Source organism: Nothoprocta perdicaria, unplaced genomic scaffold (genome assembly GCF_003342845.1).
Source record: "Nothoprocta perdicaria isolate Ctin4 unplaced genomic scaffold, notPer1 scaffold_118, whole genome shotgun sequence".
NCBI classification, from domain to species: Eukaryota; Metazoa; Chordata; class Aves; order Tinamiformes; family Tinamidae; genus Nothoprocta; species Nothoprocta perdicaria.
This window is the reverse complement of record NW_020454294.1, coordinates 741,321-759,777: the sequence shown is the minus strand read 5'-3', so window position 1 is coordinate 759,777 and position 18,457 is coordinate 741,321. Positions and strand designations below refer to the sequence as shown.

Below are 18,457 nucleotides of genomic sequence, written 5' to 3'. Positions count from 1 at the left end.
GATCCTCCACTGCACAGAGTAGAGCCTGGTCCTGCAGCCTGCGGTGAGAGCTTCCCATGGGAARGATTTGCTGGCAATACAGTGCCAGGGCTTCACTGAAACCACATTTTACTCCCCCTGCATGATGTGGAAAGCCCATCAACTGGGGATGGTGCCCAGATACATGTGGAGGATCTGTAGTCATAATGCAGCAGGTAAAATGTGGATTTATTGAAATTGGTGGGGGAGATATTGTTGACTTCACCGGGGGAACAWGCGTTCATCTCTCTTCTCTGATCCTGGTAACACACATGCATATGTGTATGTATACATCCCCACCCTCACAAAGACATACACGTATGCACAATGTGTTGCTTTCATTGCATGTTTCCCCCTTCTTATTAATGTATAYGGTGAGAAGACCAAGCGGTGCATCTGGATCTGTTTGATCATGCTCTTTGCTTTAGCACTGAGGGGTCTAGCTTGGTAAGAAGTAGAGTTAGAGGCTTTCATGCGTTTCATGAAACCCTAGATTGGAATTTCTTGGAGTGTGCCTTGTATTTGCTCCTATTCAAAGGCTCATCTTCAGTAGTAATATTTGTTGTCAAATATTTGTTGTGACAAATGCTATAAACCAACAAGACTGTCCTTGTTCAATTAGGTTCCGAAGCTTTTCACTGCCAGGAGGCCCGAGGAATGAATCACAGAGTTTGTATATCATATTAAAGGCAGCCTTTTCTCATTTCTCATTAACAGTACTGCAGTACTGCACAGCTCTATTGATTTTTATCTCCTACAGAGTCCCGAAGGGATCTCCACGGTAGGGAGGGCAGTTTGATCATGTCCAAGTGCTAGTTATATATGGAAGAGGGTGTAACCTTTTATTCCATCTTCAAGGAGCGTGGGCCATGTTTGGGAGCTCGTTGCAATGATTTTGCACRCACTTTTTGTTCCGAATCCCATGGTAAATGAGGATGCCCTCCTGAATGTTTATTTCTCTGTCAGTTTTGGGCAGTAGAAAAAAACTGGAAAAGGCAGAAGGAGAAGAGCAGAGATTTTCAGGGGAAGGATGAGAGAAGCTATGGAAGATGTAAAGTAAGTTGTTGATCTTCATTCATTTTCAACCTAAAATGCTCACTTTCAGACAGGGAAATGGAAAGATCTTTTCTTCTCTTAAAAGAGTATTTTTCAAAGACTAATCATGGGGGAATCTGAAGGGGCTGGGGAYCCCTCAACCACTGGAGCCCCGAGAACCCCTGATTCCGGAGCTCCTTGACCCACCTCGCCTGTCTGAAGCCTCTCAGCACTTGCTCCAGCCCTGCCYTTCCCACATCTATCTCCTGACTTTTGTGATGCCAGATATCCAGGAGCAGAAATGTTTCTGTCCGAGAGCTGTGACATGAGCCAGGAGATGTTTTGGGCACTCTGCTCTGTTCCGTGTGGCAACGTGCACAGAATGGAGAGAGCAGATCAGTCTCATGAGATGGGATGAGGTGAAATTTTAGCTGAGACTGTAASTGGCACCCTTCAGAGCTTTTTGTTTGAAATTATAGGCTATTTGAGCAACATTTTACTAGTTTTGCAGTCTAGTTTAAAATATCTATGTATCTATATATATAGATGGACAGGTGATGCTTTCACAGTAAATAGCTCATCATAAGAGTCTCTTCTGAAAAATTCTGTAAAAACCTTACAGTCTGCAGCATTGCTGTCATAGCAGTTGCTGGCAGGTCCCCCTTAATAAGGACAAGCAGCTTTGAGTCTGAGGTTGTTCTGGCCAAAACTGGAGTCCTTTTATATGTTCACAAACAACCCGGGGCTCTGGTGCATTGTGCTGGAGTGAGTGCAAAGCGACCAAAGGAAAGGCTGTGACACCCTTCTTGCAGGAGGTTAAAAGGAGATCATGGAAAGCTATGGCTGGACAGCTTGTGCATGTTAATGGCCACGGTCAGGATTTCAGAGCTGGGATTTTCAAAAGAGAAGTAAGGTGCCCAAATCCCAGTGAGACCGCGTCTGCTTTCAGGGGCTGTCATGCTTGCAAATCCTCGCTGCAGACCAGAGGTGCTCTGAAGGCCGGCGTTTTGTGTGGTTAAAATACGCCCTGCTTAGGGGGGCAGCTTGACCTGCTGGTGCCCTGCGTGCACATCAGCCCTCAGCAGCCTCGCGTGGCAGCCGCCYCTTGCTGCGTGTTTATGCACTGTGTGTGCTGCAGAGCTGCTGGAGTGGGGCTGGGCATGGGCACACCCACGTGCAAGCAACACACATACATGCAAACACACATGCGAGTGCACACACACTTACAAGCAACACATGCAACACATACACATGCAAACGCATGTGCAACACACGCACGTGCAAGCAACACCAGTGCAAAACACACATGTGCAAACAACACACATGCAAACGCATGTGCAAGCAACACACACACATGCAAACACATGCACGTGCAAGCAACACACGCATGTGCAAACACACACGTGCAAATACACATGCAAACACACATGCAACACACGCACATGCAAGCMACACCAGTGCAAAACACACATGTGCAAACAACACACACATGCAAACACATGCACGTGCAAGCAACACACATGCAAGCAACACATGCATGTGCAAACACATGTGCAAATAAACATGCAAACACACATGCAACACGCATGTGCAAACAACACATGTGCAAGCAACACATGCACATGCAAGCAACAGACGTGCAAACAACACCGCACGTGCAAACAACACACATGCAGACAATACACACATGTGCAAACAACAAATGTGCAAACACTCTGCCAGCAACTTGCCTGGGCCTTGCAGGACCCTCACCTACCCAGGGACCTTTTATTCTTTCCCTATGCTTTCTTTTGTTTTTTTTTCTTTTTCTGAGGTCTGGCCAGAGACTCTAATTATTCTGCTGTTCCTTCTTGCTGGGAAGGATCCCATCTCCTTCTGTCTGATTTATCGGGTTTGGAGCCCACGTTAGAGGCAAACTGGAAGCGTGTCACAGTGACGCTCAGCGGCAGGTGACTTGCAGGGCATGCAAAGCTGTGCAGCTCCAGCRCAGCCCCAGGCCCTGCCCTGCTTGTCATTAGGGTGTCCCCACGCGCTGAGGTGCCACTAAGAGCCTTCGTGACCGACTAAGTCAGTTTTATATGAGTATAGAATGAGATTGACCTCAGAAGAGCCGTGAAAACGTGGCCGATAACCTCATCACTCCGTTTTGCTTCTGCTCAGGATTAAAACCTGAACATGGAGAGGTCAGTTCTTGCTTCATCTAAAGAGGAATGAAATTCTCCATTGCTCTTCCATGGTGCCCACGTGCCATGCCAAGAGCTGCAGGTACTCTGTGCGGTGCGAGTGGTTGGAGGAGATGGTAGCCCGAGGAAGGAGGCGAAGGATCCTAGACACCAGGTGCATCTGTGGCCGGGTTGCTGCCCATGGGACCTCCGAAGTTCTCGGCCGTGTTATTGAGGTTATTGGGGGTGTCTGCTGCAGCGTGGCTTGATGCAGGCAGTGCTGGAGCCAGCTGCTGCATCCCACCCCTTCCCACTTCTTGCCCTTCCACGCTGGAGTTGTAGCCACGGGGAAAGGCTTCCCCTGTGGTTGGAGCGGGGTCTGTGCTCTCACACGGGACATCCAGGGCCAGGCAGTGCAGTCCCTGCTCCAGCCTCTGCTTTTTGTGCTCTTTCCACCGAGCTCTGTTGCCCGGTGGGTGACACAGGCTGGGAGATCACTGTGCCTGAAAGAGAAATTTTGTTTATTTAAGGAAAGAAAGGACAAACACAGAGCAGAAAAAAAGCCTTTAAAGTGGCTGAAAATGTAGCTGAAGGAGCAAGCATGGCTCTGACAGGCAGGTGTTTTAAGCAGTGTTTAAGTTGCAAGGAAGATAATAGATCTAAAACTTCTGCAGCCTCATGGCCCCAAAATTGCTTGTTTTGGTGGAGGTGCTTGTTGGGTGAGCTGGGGGCCTCAGGCTGGACCTGGGCACCAGGACAGATTCATAACCACATTCAAACCCACATCTGCCTCCTCTGTGTTGTCTGTGGTGAGATTTCCCCAGCAGTACTTGGCACATCTCTTGTTTTCCATGGACATGGGAATGTTTGTGTCCAGTCTGAAAGCCACAGGCCACCTCTCCCCAGGTCCGGCTTGGCTGGCAGAGGGAACCAGCTGCCTCCTCATTCCACGCACACCCATATCCCCAGAACTGTGTCATCTGGCCCATGTCCATTGTGCCCTGCATTTCTGTGACTGATCCGGCTTACTAAATATTCCAGGGATTTCGTGGCAGAAAGGTGCAGCTTGCGGAATATACCTGTACCCAAGCAGGTCTAGGTCAGCATCCTCCTCGCTGAGGAGAAAGAGACAATGCACTGTGGTCAATCTGTGTGAGAATAATACAGCCCATTCCCACCCCAGAAAGAGGGAGAGGGGCCCTGTTTGCTCACTTGGGTCTTCTCTTCAGTTACTACAAGCTCAGTGAACTGCCCTGAAAAGAGTTTTCATATTTTTGGCTCAAACCTCATCTGTTTGTCTCTCCTACCTGCTTCCCAATGCTCTTCCTTGCTGCCTGGCATTCCTGTTTCATCAGCAGCTACGTTCCCTGTGGAGCATCCTGAGCTAACCCAGCTGGGCTCGTTTCATCTGTTGGGAGTGTATTGTGAGACATGAGACACAAGTGTCTCCAAAACGTGAGATTTCCTGATGTTTCCAGTAGTGTCCACAGAAAAAGGATTTTTTATGTATAAAAAATGATCAGGCTTTGAATGCACCCTGGTGAAACAAGTAGCTTACAGATTTTTCAGTACATTCAATGGGAAAAAAAATAAAAGAATTTGGAAAGTGATGAAAACCATTCACTTGTGCTCTGGATGGTACTTTGCAGAAATTATTTGTGAATCCCACCCATCCCAGCAAAGTTGCAGGCAATCTCTGGCTACGTCCTAATGGCATTTTGGAGCTTTCCTCAATCCAAGCCCTTCAGTTTCTGCAGGAAGGAAACCTGGGTGCRTATCTAGAAACACTGCCCTGGTTTSTGCTTTGCACCATCACCACCCGAGACCCCAATACRTGCTGCTGAGCTCCCTGATCCCGTGGCTTGGATGCAATCCGTGCCTCTGCTCATGAGCTAGTGCCGAATTGCTGCTGAGAAACATGCAGGCGGGATTATATTTGTATATTGACGGAGAATATAGCAGGCAAGTTTTGCACAAAGGGGCTAGAACTTAGTAAGGCGGGAGCTTTTTCGTGCACTTGACTGCCCCGCTTTGCAAAGTGATGCTAATATGTGTAATAGTAATGAGTAATAGCTCATTGACTTGAGATAAACACAGCAGTGACTCACACTTCTTGGGAGCTGGGATGATAAGAGCTGCTCCGGCGGATTAATTTTGTTTGGTTTCATATTTGGGCGTTCTCTCTGGACAGCTTGCCGTTTTCCTGGATTGCTCTTTGTTTGGAAGGATTTGACGTCGAGGAGAAACGTTGGGCTGGTGGGGGGCTCAAGCTGTTCACGGAGACCTGCTCAGTGTGAGATCAGAGCTGCCTTGTTTAGATCGTCGTGAGCCTGGGATGGCTGCAGGAAGAGGCCTCTGTAGATAAATCAAACACATTCACTTTTGCAGACTGGATATTCAGCAGTCATTTCTTGAAATTTTTGCTTTTATGGTGGTTTCTGCTCTCAGTAAGAACGTGTGCTAGAATAGCCTGGACGGTGGATGTCAGCTGGCTGAAAAGCACCGTCAAAATGCACTTGTTTACAAATGTAAAACCTCTCTGCTGAAAATGCTTTTCAGGATTTGCTTTGTTTTAATTAGCATCTCTTGTATATCTACACAAATTATTTAAGATGCAGAAGGACTTTTTAAGTATTTCTGAAATGGTCAAATTTCAAGGTGAGAATTAGCAGTTCTCACTAGGGAAGGGATTCTTTTGCATTTTAAATTCCCATTTGTAAAATGATTTCCTACCCACGTAACCGTTAAGCAGTAAAAAAAAAAAAAGCAAACTGTTTTTCTAAGAATTTCAAAAATAAATTATATTATCAAAATTTTGAGTGGGTTAACAGTTTATTGTGGCTAACCCCAAACTTTCTCAGTYATCAACAACCAAACCTTGAAAATATTTTGATCCAGAACTGGGAAAATGTTTGGAGATTTGCATTTATGACAAAATAAATGCAAAGTTTTAATGTAAAGCAGAGAATTTTCCTAGTTGGAGACTATATAAATGCAAGTTTGGGTGAAAACTCCCACGAAATCCTGGGAACAAACCAAAGTCCCGAGCGTGGTTGCCCTGCAGCTGCAGGACACCCACCCTGCTGCCTCTGGGGAAGTTCATCCATCTTCCCCACGAGCAGAGGGAGCTGGTGAGACACAAAACGCGTGAAACGCAAGGATTTCAYGCAGGTCATCCATCCTGCTTGTCCTGGTGTATCTCTGAAGCCACTTTGGTCTTGGCAGGTTAAAAGCCCATTAAAGTTGGCATGAGAGGGACCATCCCTCCCATGTGAGACCAACCCCGCTCCCATGTTTGACATCTCGCTCTTCCCTCCCCAGCCATCGACCTGTTGTACTGGCGTGACATCAAGCAGACCGGGATCGTGTTCGGGAGCCTCCTGCTGCTGCTCTTCTCGCTGACACAGTTCAGCGTCGTCAGCGTCGTGGCCTACCTGGCCCTGGCCGGCCTCTCGGCCACCATCAGCTTCAGAATCTACAAATCGGTCCTACAGGCCGTGCAGAAGACCGATGAGGGCCACCCTTTCAAGTGAGTGCTTTGCAGACCGTTGCTCTTGGCTTCATTCTTAGTGATAACTCAGGTTTCTCCAGCTGCTGCTTTTATAACAGATATATTTGGGGTTTTTTGCTCCAAACAAGTGAAATAATTTTTTTCTATGCCCCAGTGTCTTGAGAGCCTTCATAAGGCATTGGCTAAGATTCTGGGGAAAAACACACAAAAGCAATCATCCTTTAATACCTAGGCAGTTGAAAAAATCAAAATTGTGAAAGTTGAAAGATTCGGAAAATTATGAGCAGACAAAGGAAAGGAGTTTGATTAGAGCTCAAGGGACACAGCACCTCTCCACAGAGCACACAGAGGAGTGTTGGTGCTGGACACACTCCATCGGGCACAGAGGGAACTTGCTGTGGTGATGCATCTTCTTAGGAGATGGTCACCCTCTCCTTGGCCTGYAGGGCCCTGGCGCTCTGCTCCAGGAGAGCAGCGGTCCCGTCTCCCTTGCTGTGCCAAGGAGTCCGTGAGGCAGGTCAGGGATCCACGCTGGTTTGCAGGCACAGTCTTGTTGGATGGCTCTTCTTTCTTCTCAGTGTGGGTCCGCTGTGTGATTTAACCTGCAGCACGGGCACGGTGCCCAGAGGAGAAGCAAGAAGGGGGTGAGAAGGCCCTAGGCCAGCAGCGCTGCTAGCGGTGGCAYGTGGCCAGGGAACAGCATTCGTTCCTCCAGAGGTTGCCAGCTGGAGGGGACGTCCCCTTCTGTGCCAGCAGGGTCGCACAGAAGTCAGCGGGGAAAATATCTGGGTTAGGATTTCCCCCGTTTTGTGCAGAGTAAGGAGAGAGCCCAACAGGATGCGGCAAACTGGGCAGCTCAACCCATGGTCAGCCGAGAAGATAGGTGGGTGCAAGGTGCAGACAGCATGTGCTGGGGGCTCTGTGCCCACACTTGGAGGAACAAATTGCTCCCCCGCCAAAAAATGGGATCTGGGGAGGAGGGAGCGTCGGGGAGGAAGGCACAGACGTGAACAGCAGGTGAACCTGCCTGGGTCTGTAACTCAAGCTGTGTTTTTGGCAGAGCCTACTTGGAGATGGAAATGAATCTTTCACAGGACCAGATTCAGAAATACACGGACTGCCTCCAGCTATACGTCAACAGCACAGTCAAAGAGCTGAGGAGACTCTTTCTCGTTCAGGACCTCGTGGATTCCTTAAAAGTAGGATGGCTTTATACATTTTTAACCCCTCTATAGAGGAACTAATTTAGATTTCAAAGTACTAGTTCTCTTGTTGACCATGTCCTTATAAAATCTAGCTGTGTGCAGCTACAGAGTATAAAAGATGCCCTCCTTTTTGTTTTTTAAAATATTTGCTTTCCCTGCATTGAAGGTTTGGCAGTCTGCACTTGAATTTAGTGATCTGTAATCATAGAATCATTATGGTTGGAAAAGACCCTTAAGATCATCATGGCCAACCACAAGCCCAACAGCACCATGCCTGCTAACCCATGTCCCTAAGTGTCTCATCTACACGTTTCTTCTACACTTCCAGGGACGGTATCTTCACCACTTCTTTATAATGCATGAGTTTATAAAGTCTCAGGATCAGCTTAGCTCTGCTCAAGTCCTGGAAGCACCTCCGAGTTATGCTGTCTGTAACATAACTATGTAGGTGTTCTTCAGATCTTCGGATCAGTAAGAGAGCTCACGTGGCTCAAGTTCCTGAATTACTGAAGGTGTTTTGGAAATGCATCCATCTCCCTGCCCCAAGGAATTATCAGTCTCTGGGATTATTGCAGTGACTGATTAATCAGCGTGGAGTGACCCGGAGGCCTCCACCTTCTTCAAAATTGGTGTTGGAATCTGCCTATTCTGTGCTCAGTGCAGATTCCTGAATATGCAGTTAGGCCATCGACATACATTAAAGCTGAGCAAGGAGGATGAGAAGCAGTGAAATGCAGAAGGGTAAACGAGGTTAAACTCACAGAAAAAAGTGCCAATGTTTACTTTTTTTGGATTTTCATATCCCTGTAAAGCTTGCAGAATATTTAATTTTCTGCATTGATTTTTAAAGCGTTACAGTCACCTGTAGATAGAAGTCCTTAGTTCTAATGTACCTTATTTAACAATCTCATATACACTAAAAAGGCTAATGTGCCATTACATTAGCTAGTTAAGTGAACTACTTTCTTCTTATGCTGACAGTGGAAGTAATGTAACGATCCATCTTTAATTTAGTTTGCAGTACTAATGTGGCTGCTGACTTACGTGGGAGCCCTCTTCAATGGCCTGACTCTTCTGATAATGGGTAAAGACGATCATTTCTTTTAAAATCTATTTTTAACTTTGGCTCTCTGGCACTTTCTACTTAGACAATACGTAGTGTGTCTGCCTCACAGCTAAGACATTAACTTTTATTTCCCTTTCCAGCTAGTACTCATTATTCCCATTCTACTGTCCCTCCTGCTATAACCAATTTTTTTAATGGGATTGTAGTTACTAGGTCCAGGGAAATGGGAAATTTCGTATTTGGGAAGCCYGAGCAATGTTTGTTTTTAATACAAAGATCCTTGGTGGATCAGCTGACCAAGTGGCATGACAGATGTTTGTCACTATTCAAAGTAGGTCTCACCTCTGGAGGGATCTCATGAGCAGGAATGTAACAGAGTGCTCTTTTTCTCTGCAGCTGTGGTGTCTATGTTTACTCTACCCGTTGTATATGACAAGTACCAGGTAAGTCCAGCAGCAGCATCCCGAGAGCTGGGGTRCTTGGGGTCACTTGGGTGCTGGGTGGTTCTGCCTTGTTGGCTCCCAACTGACTGTGTCTCCTTGTGCTTCTTGCAGGCACAGATTGATCAGTACCTGGGGCTTGTGCGGACCCACATAAACACTGTTGTGGCAAAGTGAGTTGAGCAGCGACTTGACCAGAAATCCTGCTGGGAGGGTCCTGTGCACTGGGGGTGGCTAAAGCTGGTTGGTCCTGGAGATCATCAGTTGAGGGCTGACGTCCATATCTTTACCTGAGCACACAGACCAAAGACAAGGTCTCAACTCCTTGTGTCACTGACCACCCCAAGCCTGGCTTTTCGTCCTCAGGGTCTCAATCTGGTAGAGTTAATAATAATAATAATAATAATGGTAATTAGAAAAAGTAAGTAGAAAAACCTACAGGGACCATGACCTCAAGGGTGTCAAACCATCATGGAATGGGCAGAATGACTGAATTAGGTTTCTGAGGCAGTCTGCTTGAGTTCCTAATGTGCTGCTGCATCAAAAGCTTCTGTGGGATTCACAAGGGCATAGTGAAGTCTAAGTATAGACTCGAGAATTGCTGAAGCAGGAAGGCAGGACTAAAAGGTAGGTCCGTACACCTCAGCAGTTTGTGTGCACAGCTCTGCAAAAGTTGACGGAACAAGTTTCCATTGGAGGGCTGCAAGGTGGTGAGGGACAGAGAGCAGGCAACCCACGGAGTGGCACTGAGGAAAACGGGCCTGTTAAGGAGGCCAAGGGGTGATGTCTCAGCAACCTACAGGTTGTAGAGGGAAAGTTTCAAAGATGATGGAACCAAACRTTTCTCAGCAGCAGCACATGTTAAAACAAGGAGCAACAGTTTAGGACGTTCACTTTGGACACTGAAAGCAAGCTAAAGCAAAGAGCACCCCAGCCAAGACTGCAGTGGGGATGCATTGAAATGGAATAGCTGCCTGACTGTATAATTTTTTTTTATTTTTCTCTTCTAGGATTCAGGCTAAAATCCCAGGTGCTAAGAGAAAGGCAGAGTAAAGCAGACATCAAGAACATCATCAACTCCCGTAGTAAATAATAGGGGAATCTGGAGTGCAGCATCTCTGTTCTTACACCTTACTGCAAATTTATTGTTCTTTTTTTTTCTCGACACCATAATCTTAGAAACAGAAAACTCAGAAGCAGTGCTTTTCCCCTGCTGCTTCTGCACTTAGAATATTTGCAATCACTTGTGTCAAGCACTATAGTAAAGAGAAAAGTGTACTAGATGTGGTTTTTTTTTGTGTTGCTTATAAAGTGCATGATGGTGAGATCCTAAATAATATTGACCTTTTTTATTTTATTTTTTTAGTGTTTTTCCTTCTTCTATTGGCATCGCTTCTATAACTTTTAATGTTACATGTGGCTAGGGGCTTTCCTGCTTAGCGCACTGATGCAATAGTTAAAATTGCTTCTACGTCACTGGGTTGCTGGTTGGATTCATCTTTATTAACTATATAGAATTGTAGACTGATGTTTTAGTGTTTTCCAGCACAGATAAAATAAACAGTAATCGGTACTTAATCAGTTTTGTATAACTCGAAAAAGAAAAAAAAAAAAGAAAACAAAACCCAGTACTTTTGTCGTAAAGGGATTGACAGGCTAATTTACATGTATGGTAACTGGAAAGTTCCAGCTTGTTAAATTTATTACAATTTGTATTACATTCTCTGTAGTTCCTAATGGACTTAATTATGGACTCTGAATATTTGCACTTATGTACTTGATACCGAATGCAGAAATAAATGTTACTAAATGTAAAAAGTTCTCCCTCTTGTTGCCACGGGGATTCTCTTGGTCTTGCAAACTGGATGCACAAGGTGAAAAATGAAAGGTGGAAGAATAATTTCCCTCCCTCTCTCCTCTTGTGATCCACGCACGCCTTGCCACCATGACAGGGTGATTCTCCACAGTGCCAGCCTGTCTTATCACTTGCACATCTTGATGAGGAAAGATGGAAATAAAAGAAAGTTCTTAGTGCTGTAGTTTGTCTAGTGTGTTGGTTCTTAGCATATTACAGGAACATGAACTATTTGTCTCTTCCCCCCTGTTTCCATGGTGTGTAAATCATAAGTAACTGTTATGAGAGGGGTCAGCGCAACGTAAAGAACATTTCAGTTTTCTTAATGTTCACATTTCTCTTATCCAAATCATTCTTTGAAATGTTTTCTACGCTGTGGGATCCATACTGAACCCAGCGGCTGGGAACTAAACTAATGTTTGCTTTCATTCAAATGTGATTCACAAAGGCGTTTTAATGTCAACGTTTGGGGTTTGAGAATGTTCAGACTAAGAGAAACGTCAAACAACTATCTACAYCGCTTCAAAAAGAAGAACTAGTTGTTTGATGAATGATTTGTCTATTTGTGAAATATATGAATTTGCTGTGGACTTACTTTTTTTTTTTTTTTTGGTATAAAAACATGAACACTGAAACATTTTCAGCCAAACTGCTTTTAGGTGTTCTCTTTTTCTAACACAAAAGTGATGTTTTTAGGCGGAATATTTTTTCCACAAAGAACTAGATCCTTAAACATCTATCCAGAAATTCTGAATTGATTTTTTTCCTTATATTTATTCACTTAATTCACCTTCAGCTGGGTTATACAGGGCCATACTGACCTTCCATCATAAGTCTGGCCGCAGTTTTGTGTGCCCGTGCACAGATGCACAACACAAGTGATATGAGGAGCTGGGAGAGACATTTGCCTTTGGCCTAGTTAATCCTTGCAATAAGCCTCAGTTGTCCTTAATTTCATTTAGGCTTTGTTTATAAATATTCTTAACATTTTGTTTGGTCTCTTTTAAAAATACTAAATGTCTTTTAAGTATCACCTACCAGTCTATCTCCTGGGAGGACGGTATAGACCATATAAGTGTCCTGGAGAATAAAGATTGGCCTTCAAAACTCTTTATTACTTAAAAGATCAGCTGGTGGACCCAACAGCTTGATTTGGGAAATAAGTACATATATTGTCCCACTGCTCTCATAAATATATTTTCCCCACCCCAGTTTCATCGCTGCAGTTACAGGAGCCTCCAACTCCTGTTGAGGAGTCCAACAGTGCTGGACCTTAAGCAGGATTTAAACACTACATCTCCTAAATATTCTGAAATAAAACACCACCAGAGAGCTACATTTATTTATTTGTGTATTTTGTATGCATAGCTTTACAYGGCTGAAGATACTTAGCACAGGGAACACTCAAGAAGCAGCTCAGACTGCCTGGGCAAAACACATGTGCTTTGGGGGCACTCAAATATTGCTAAACATTTGCAATACTCTCCAAATGCTCCTTGTGGGGGAAACCTGAATATCACACCAGGAAATCAGGCTGTCCCCTGAGCTGCTTTCACCAGAAATGGATCTTTTGGAGACCCCTGAACGAGGCTGCTCAGGTGCTCGCAGTTAGGTGTGTGCTAAGTACCTCAAACAAGCAGCATTTCCATCGCTCTGGGCAACTTGAGCTACTGTTGCTCCCTTACGAAGGAGCAGCTTGGGGATTTAAAAGGTTTCGGCTGCTCTGGATGCAAGGCYAAGCCCTTATGCAGTCAATGTAAGGCTGATGGCTGAGCTTAGATCTGTTCAATACAGTACTGGCCTCCAAGCAAGGTGAGTGAGTGCTGACCCTGCCTTTAAAAGCCAGCTAAACAACTGCACAGGATTTGAGCAGAATTCATTTTGACCCCATTTCAGAGATTTCAGGAGTGGAGCACTGGAGGGAGCCTGATGTTGATAGGAGATATTGTCAGAACAGCTACACTTACAGGGCTTTTTTTTTTTTTTTTTTTTAGATTCTGTGGCTTTAAAATATGTTTTCCATCTTTTTCACCTGCATCTTTCATAAACTTTATAATCCTGCTCCTTAACTGCTGCTTATTACAAAGAGGTTTCTTAGTTATAGAGGAGCTCTTGTCGGAGCTTTATGTTGCTTGAATATCTAGCTAGGTGCCTTGAAGTGAATGCTCCATGGGTTGTTTGACACAAAGTGAGAGCACTCTGCAATGCTTTTGGTTTTGATTCCCTGTTTCTCAGGGCCTTAGCAACATTCCAGTCTTCCACCAGCACAGCTACTTATCTCTGAGCTGTTATTGATCTCTCTTATGCCTTTTCTCCCCCTGCTTTTTAATATTAATCTAGTGAGAGTAGGACCATAAACCACATTAGTGTCAGGAGGAGATAAAAATGATTGACTACGAGCAGCTAATCCAGTTAGAGAGAGGCCGTCTCCCCCCGATGAGGGAGTGTTTGCCATCTCCCTGCTCACGTGCAGATGGCAGCTGGCTCCCATCCCTCTCCTGGTGGCTTGCAAGCTGGTTCTCTCCAAGTTTATCAGCCTTTCCTTCACCACATGATCCCAAGGAAACATGTGGCAAGCCCCTGTTTTTGCCCAGTGTGGCTTGCAGCTACTAAGTGCTTTCTTCTTGCCTTCCTTTTCTTTCCTGCTCTGCCTCAGYTGAAGAGATGCTGAAGATAAAGGGGAGGGGAAAGGAGAGCAGAAAGGGTCTAATCCAAGAAAACCATAGGAGAAAGTAGCCCCATCCCTGACACGCTTTGAKCGCCTCTCCCTCCTGTCCGCTTTCAAACTTGCAAGTCATTTGTCATGTTCACTGAATATCAAAGTGAGTCACCCTCCAGGTTGCAATTTATGGCTCTTTTGTTTAAGTTGCAGAATAATTCAGTCCAGGGGAGCTAATTGGCATTCACGGTAAGACCTTTCTGCATACATTTCCCTTTATGAGGGAGCTGTAAAGACAATATCGGTTGTGTTTTCCATCTCTAATTTAGCCCAAGTCATGTAAAGCAGCCCAGACCACTCCAGAAACGCCTTGAAATGTTTTATAGCTGTGACTAAAAATGAAAAAGAGGGACAAGTATCATCCAGATAGCAGAGTGACTTAAATAGCAGATGTCTTTACACAAAATAGTCTTCACTTGCCAAGTCAGACATGAGGCCTAATTTTGTTCCTCCTAATTCCGCAGATGCTTGGAGAAAGCACCATGCACACAATCATTAGCCTGTTATGCTGAGTGAAAAAGTATTGCCTCCAGCACCGAAAAAGCATAATTACTGCATGGTAACCAGCAAAACAGCAGCTTCACTTGTCAGTTATCAGCAAATCTGCAGCACTTAATTAGGAAGAGGTGGGGCTGTAGCTCTCTCAGAGCTCATTTGATGAGGCACCTCTTCTATCTCCTCTGGGCAGAAATTTCAAACGCTTCCAAAGTTTCTCCCCCTTCCTCCCTTCAAATCTAAGAGCCTGCAACCTTTTCCAGTTGATATATAGAGAGCTGGGATAAATTAAGAAAATGAAAATAATACCCTTCAAGCTTTCACATGTCAGCTTAAAAGAAAGCTAAGGACTAAAAACATCCTGACGCTACTAGTGGCATGGTGTGAACTTTCAGATATAAGTTTAAACTTTCTTTCAGACATTAGATTGTAACCAAGAATCTTGCTCAGTTGTGAGCGTTTTTATCCCACCCACTTTCCCAGCAGCAATCATAAGTCTGACTCACATACTATACTAATAGTGCAAATTCAAAGTAGAACGTTGTTTTTAGTGTTGTTTAGCCAAATGTGCTCCTACACCTCTCCAGTCACAAGAAASTGGAGTGAATCTTCCTTTCCCTTCAGTGAAATACTGTGGACTCTGTTACAGGGGTCAAACTGTGTTCTTGTAACCCAAGTTTTTCCAAAGGAAATCAAAGAAGATATTATGGCTGGAGTCTTTGATGTGGTGTCATAAGAAATACTATGTGTGAAAGGGATAAAACATTGATTAGTAGAATATTTTAAGGAAAACTTCAAAAGCAGATGGTAATTGATAGTATTTAAAAGGAAGTTCAGTAGTGAAGCTTCCTGACCATCACCCATATTCCATCTTCTCTTTAATATAATGAAAATGCATGCCCCAGATGGAGAAGATCCTAGTTAGCTAAAGATATGAAGTTGTAAAGTGGTGGAAAAGCAGGGGGAAATGGGGAGGCCATATGGAAAGAGTAGGATAATACTGAAGCCTGTGAGCAATAAAAATTGGATGATATTTTGCATCACAAATGCAAGAGTATGACTTGATTACAGAAAAATGGTGCCAAGAAATGCTTGCGATATTCAGGGAAAAACAGGGCCCATCACATGAAATGAGTCTAGAAGAGTTTGGCTTGATTAATCTAGCAAAATGAAGCCTAGAAAAAGATTTAATTGCTTGTCACAAGTACACTGGGAGTAAATACAAAGAAAGCTGAAAGCTATTTAAGCTAGTTTAATACTGACACAGGGCAACTTTACTATGAATATACTGGACTTAGGACTCAGGAGGTGGTTCCTCAGCATTACAGGAATGACACTATTTCTTACAAAGAAATGACACTATTTCTAACAAAGCATGAACCACTACTTAATCTTCCTTATAAACAGCTAAAAAAAAATACACAAATAGACAAAGATCCTAAGGCTTGACCAAGTGATAAAAACAGGATTAAAGTTAAAACTGTATACAGAAATGTAAATATACCATTGGTTGGTTTTTAAAATTTTGAAAAAAATACATTCCATGCTTTTGGTTTAGAAATTAATTTATTCATTATCAGGAAACCACATAAGAGCTATTAAACACTGTAAATCAGAGTCATCCAAGGTAATAAATAGTTCTCATACACTGCCAGTTTCCTTGTTGTTGGAATAAGGAGATGGTTGTTGGAATAAGGAGATGGTGATCACCCATGTGGCTCTTTTGGTGTTAAAAGTGATGTTGCAAGAGATGACTGCAGGGAGCCACACACATTTCCCCCCCCCACAGTGCATTAACCATCAGACAGCCTCTGGTTTTGTTTAGCAGTGGGAAAACATCCCAGATGCTCCTCTGATATGGAAGAAGGGATCTACTGAAGTCTAAGCCGTGCTCTCAAGATCACATCAACTCTAAGCCTGGACCATTCTCTTTGGGAAGAACAACCAGACCTCGTTTTTTACCAACCTCATTTTTGAAAAGAGTTTGAAGGTAACATCTGCTGATAAAGTCATGGTGGAATAGTGTGACTGTAATTGAACAGGCAGCATGACTGTAACTGAAAAGGTCTATCTCTGAAAGAGAAGATAGCCCTGCATGTGACCTTTTCTGTAGAAGCCACTAGAAGCCATTTTGGAGAGAGCTTCTTAATTTGCTGTTAAATGTTAAAGTTTCTTGCAGTTATGCAGGAGTGTTTTAAATTCTACAAAAGCCCTGTCTTGGAAATCTGTTGGAAAACAAATTCAAATTTCACATCTTGATTTTATACTATTGTTGCAGAAAAGGATTATATTTCCTATTAAAATCTATTAACTCCTCTGAGATAGTTTTCCAGGCTACTTGTATTACCACAGCAGGGGCAGGGGGAAAACTTTTGGGGAAAAAAAAAACTAGGAAGAATGGGTAAGTTACTGTCTAGAAATGCTTAAGATTGAATTGTGTGAAAAGGAAACTACCTCTAGTTTTTCCTTCAATACAATTTCCAGCCGAGGAGCTAAATTCACAGGGAGAATTGAAAACTTTCCCCCAGCACCTTGATATTATAGAAATCAATCTGTTTATTTGTCCCAGAGGTACCTGCATTTCCACTGGTGGTCAGGTACAAAACTGCCTATGCTCTGGAATAACTAAGTTTATTGGAGTTCGACTCCCTCTGAGACCTAAAATGATTTCAGAAAAACGATTTTTCTGACCAAGAGCCTCATCTTGCAGCRCAACTAACAAACTGGTCTTGTGCAAAGGACTTTTCTTGCTTGTTTGTTTTTAAGATGAATTTATGGACCTGTCTTCTATTAGCCCAGAGGTTACTGTTTCCCCCAGATACTGTTATTATACTTGCAGCGAAATTATGATGTAAATGCAGCTATTTTGTGCCATATTTGTGACCAATGAAACTGGAAAACCTTTGCATAACCAGACTACACAAGCATGTTGGTGGAAGCATGCACATCTCTTGCCWGCTTCATGAGTAGGTAAGGACCCCTCTTAGGGCCAGGCTCCGTGTGAGTTCCCAATATATAGGATTAACAGCAGATCGTATAATACATGGATGTTCTTGGCATAGTTCAATTTTGAAAGCAATTTGTCAGCGTGCTGGAGGTGAGAGATGGCTCCACCTCTGCTCATCATCCCTTGCTGGGCCATAAATTGAGATTGACTGGTAACAAAGAAGGTCTCCAGTAACAGCTTAGCAGGGTGGTAGCAGCCATAAATACATAGGAAGGAAATGGGCCATTTCATTACAGGCTGGTTATCTCCAGAATGAAATTTCACTACTTGCTATTAAACTTTTTTTTCTGGATAGTTGTAAAGTGATAGGGCAGATTGCTATTTGTCTCTATAAACTTATTCCACACATAAGTAATTGAGTTGCACCTTCTAGACCTCCATACAATGGAGTGAATCATCAGTTTATCTCAAATTTTGGAGAGAGGGTGTTTTTCTTCTCAGAGGTTATTTTTAATATGATAAAGCAAGTACAGGCAACTTCATTAACAAAACAGATAACTTTTAGAATCTTCTATACTCAATGAAATAGCTTCAAAATGTGACTTCAACATAGCCTGAAGTCTTGGAGAAGCAAAAGCTTTATTATTAATGTTTTTAAACCTTGCATATTTGGAGAGGGTGGGATGCCACCATGCTTTCCAAGGMCTGGAATTATCAAGTTTACCTGCTGCGACCTAAAAATACTGTATGTGTTGCCTTTCCTGAGAAGGCCGCATGTGACTCTGTAAAGATCCACGCAACACTTTAATTTGAGCATGACTTAATTTATTGTCTGTGGTAGGAGTTTGAGGCCTCAAACTATCAGTCAGCAAGTCATTTATGATGCTGAGCAGATTTTCTGGCCAAAAGAGTGACTTAGACCGATTTTGGGGGAAAGGGGGAAAAAAAAAAAAAAAAACCAATGACTTAGGTGGGCATCAGTGCCCAAACTGTGGGCACTGTTG

The 18,457-nt window shown here is 43.8% G+C and overlaps 1 protein-coding gene across 2 annotated transcripts in view; it reads left to right on the top strand.

Moving 5' to 3' along the window:
* Window positions 1-11,255, top strand: part of RTN1 (reticulon 1) — a 102,009-nt gene extending 90,754 nt beyond the window's left edge. For both annotated transcript variants that reach the window (XM_026053737.1, XM_026053738.1), the window contains 6 exons: window positions 6,537-6,744; window positions 7,787-7,925; window positions 8,946-9,015; window positions 9,394-9,440; window positions 9,552-9,610; window positions 10,448-11,255. In XM_026053737.1, the coding sequence (XP_025909522.1) occupies window positions 6,537-6,744; window positions 7,787-7,925; window positions 8,946-9,015; window positions 9,394-9,440; window positions 9,552-9,610; window positions 10,448-10,490 (566 nt within the window). In that variant the 3' untranslated portion in view covers window positions 10,491-11,255. The remainder of the gene's footprint in view (window positions 1-6,536; window positions 6,745-7,786; window positions 7,926-8,945; window positions 9,016-9,393; window positions 9,441-9,551; window positions 9,611-10,447) is intronic.
* The last annotated feature ends 7,202 nt before the right edge of the window (window positions 11,256-18,457 follow it).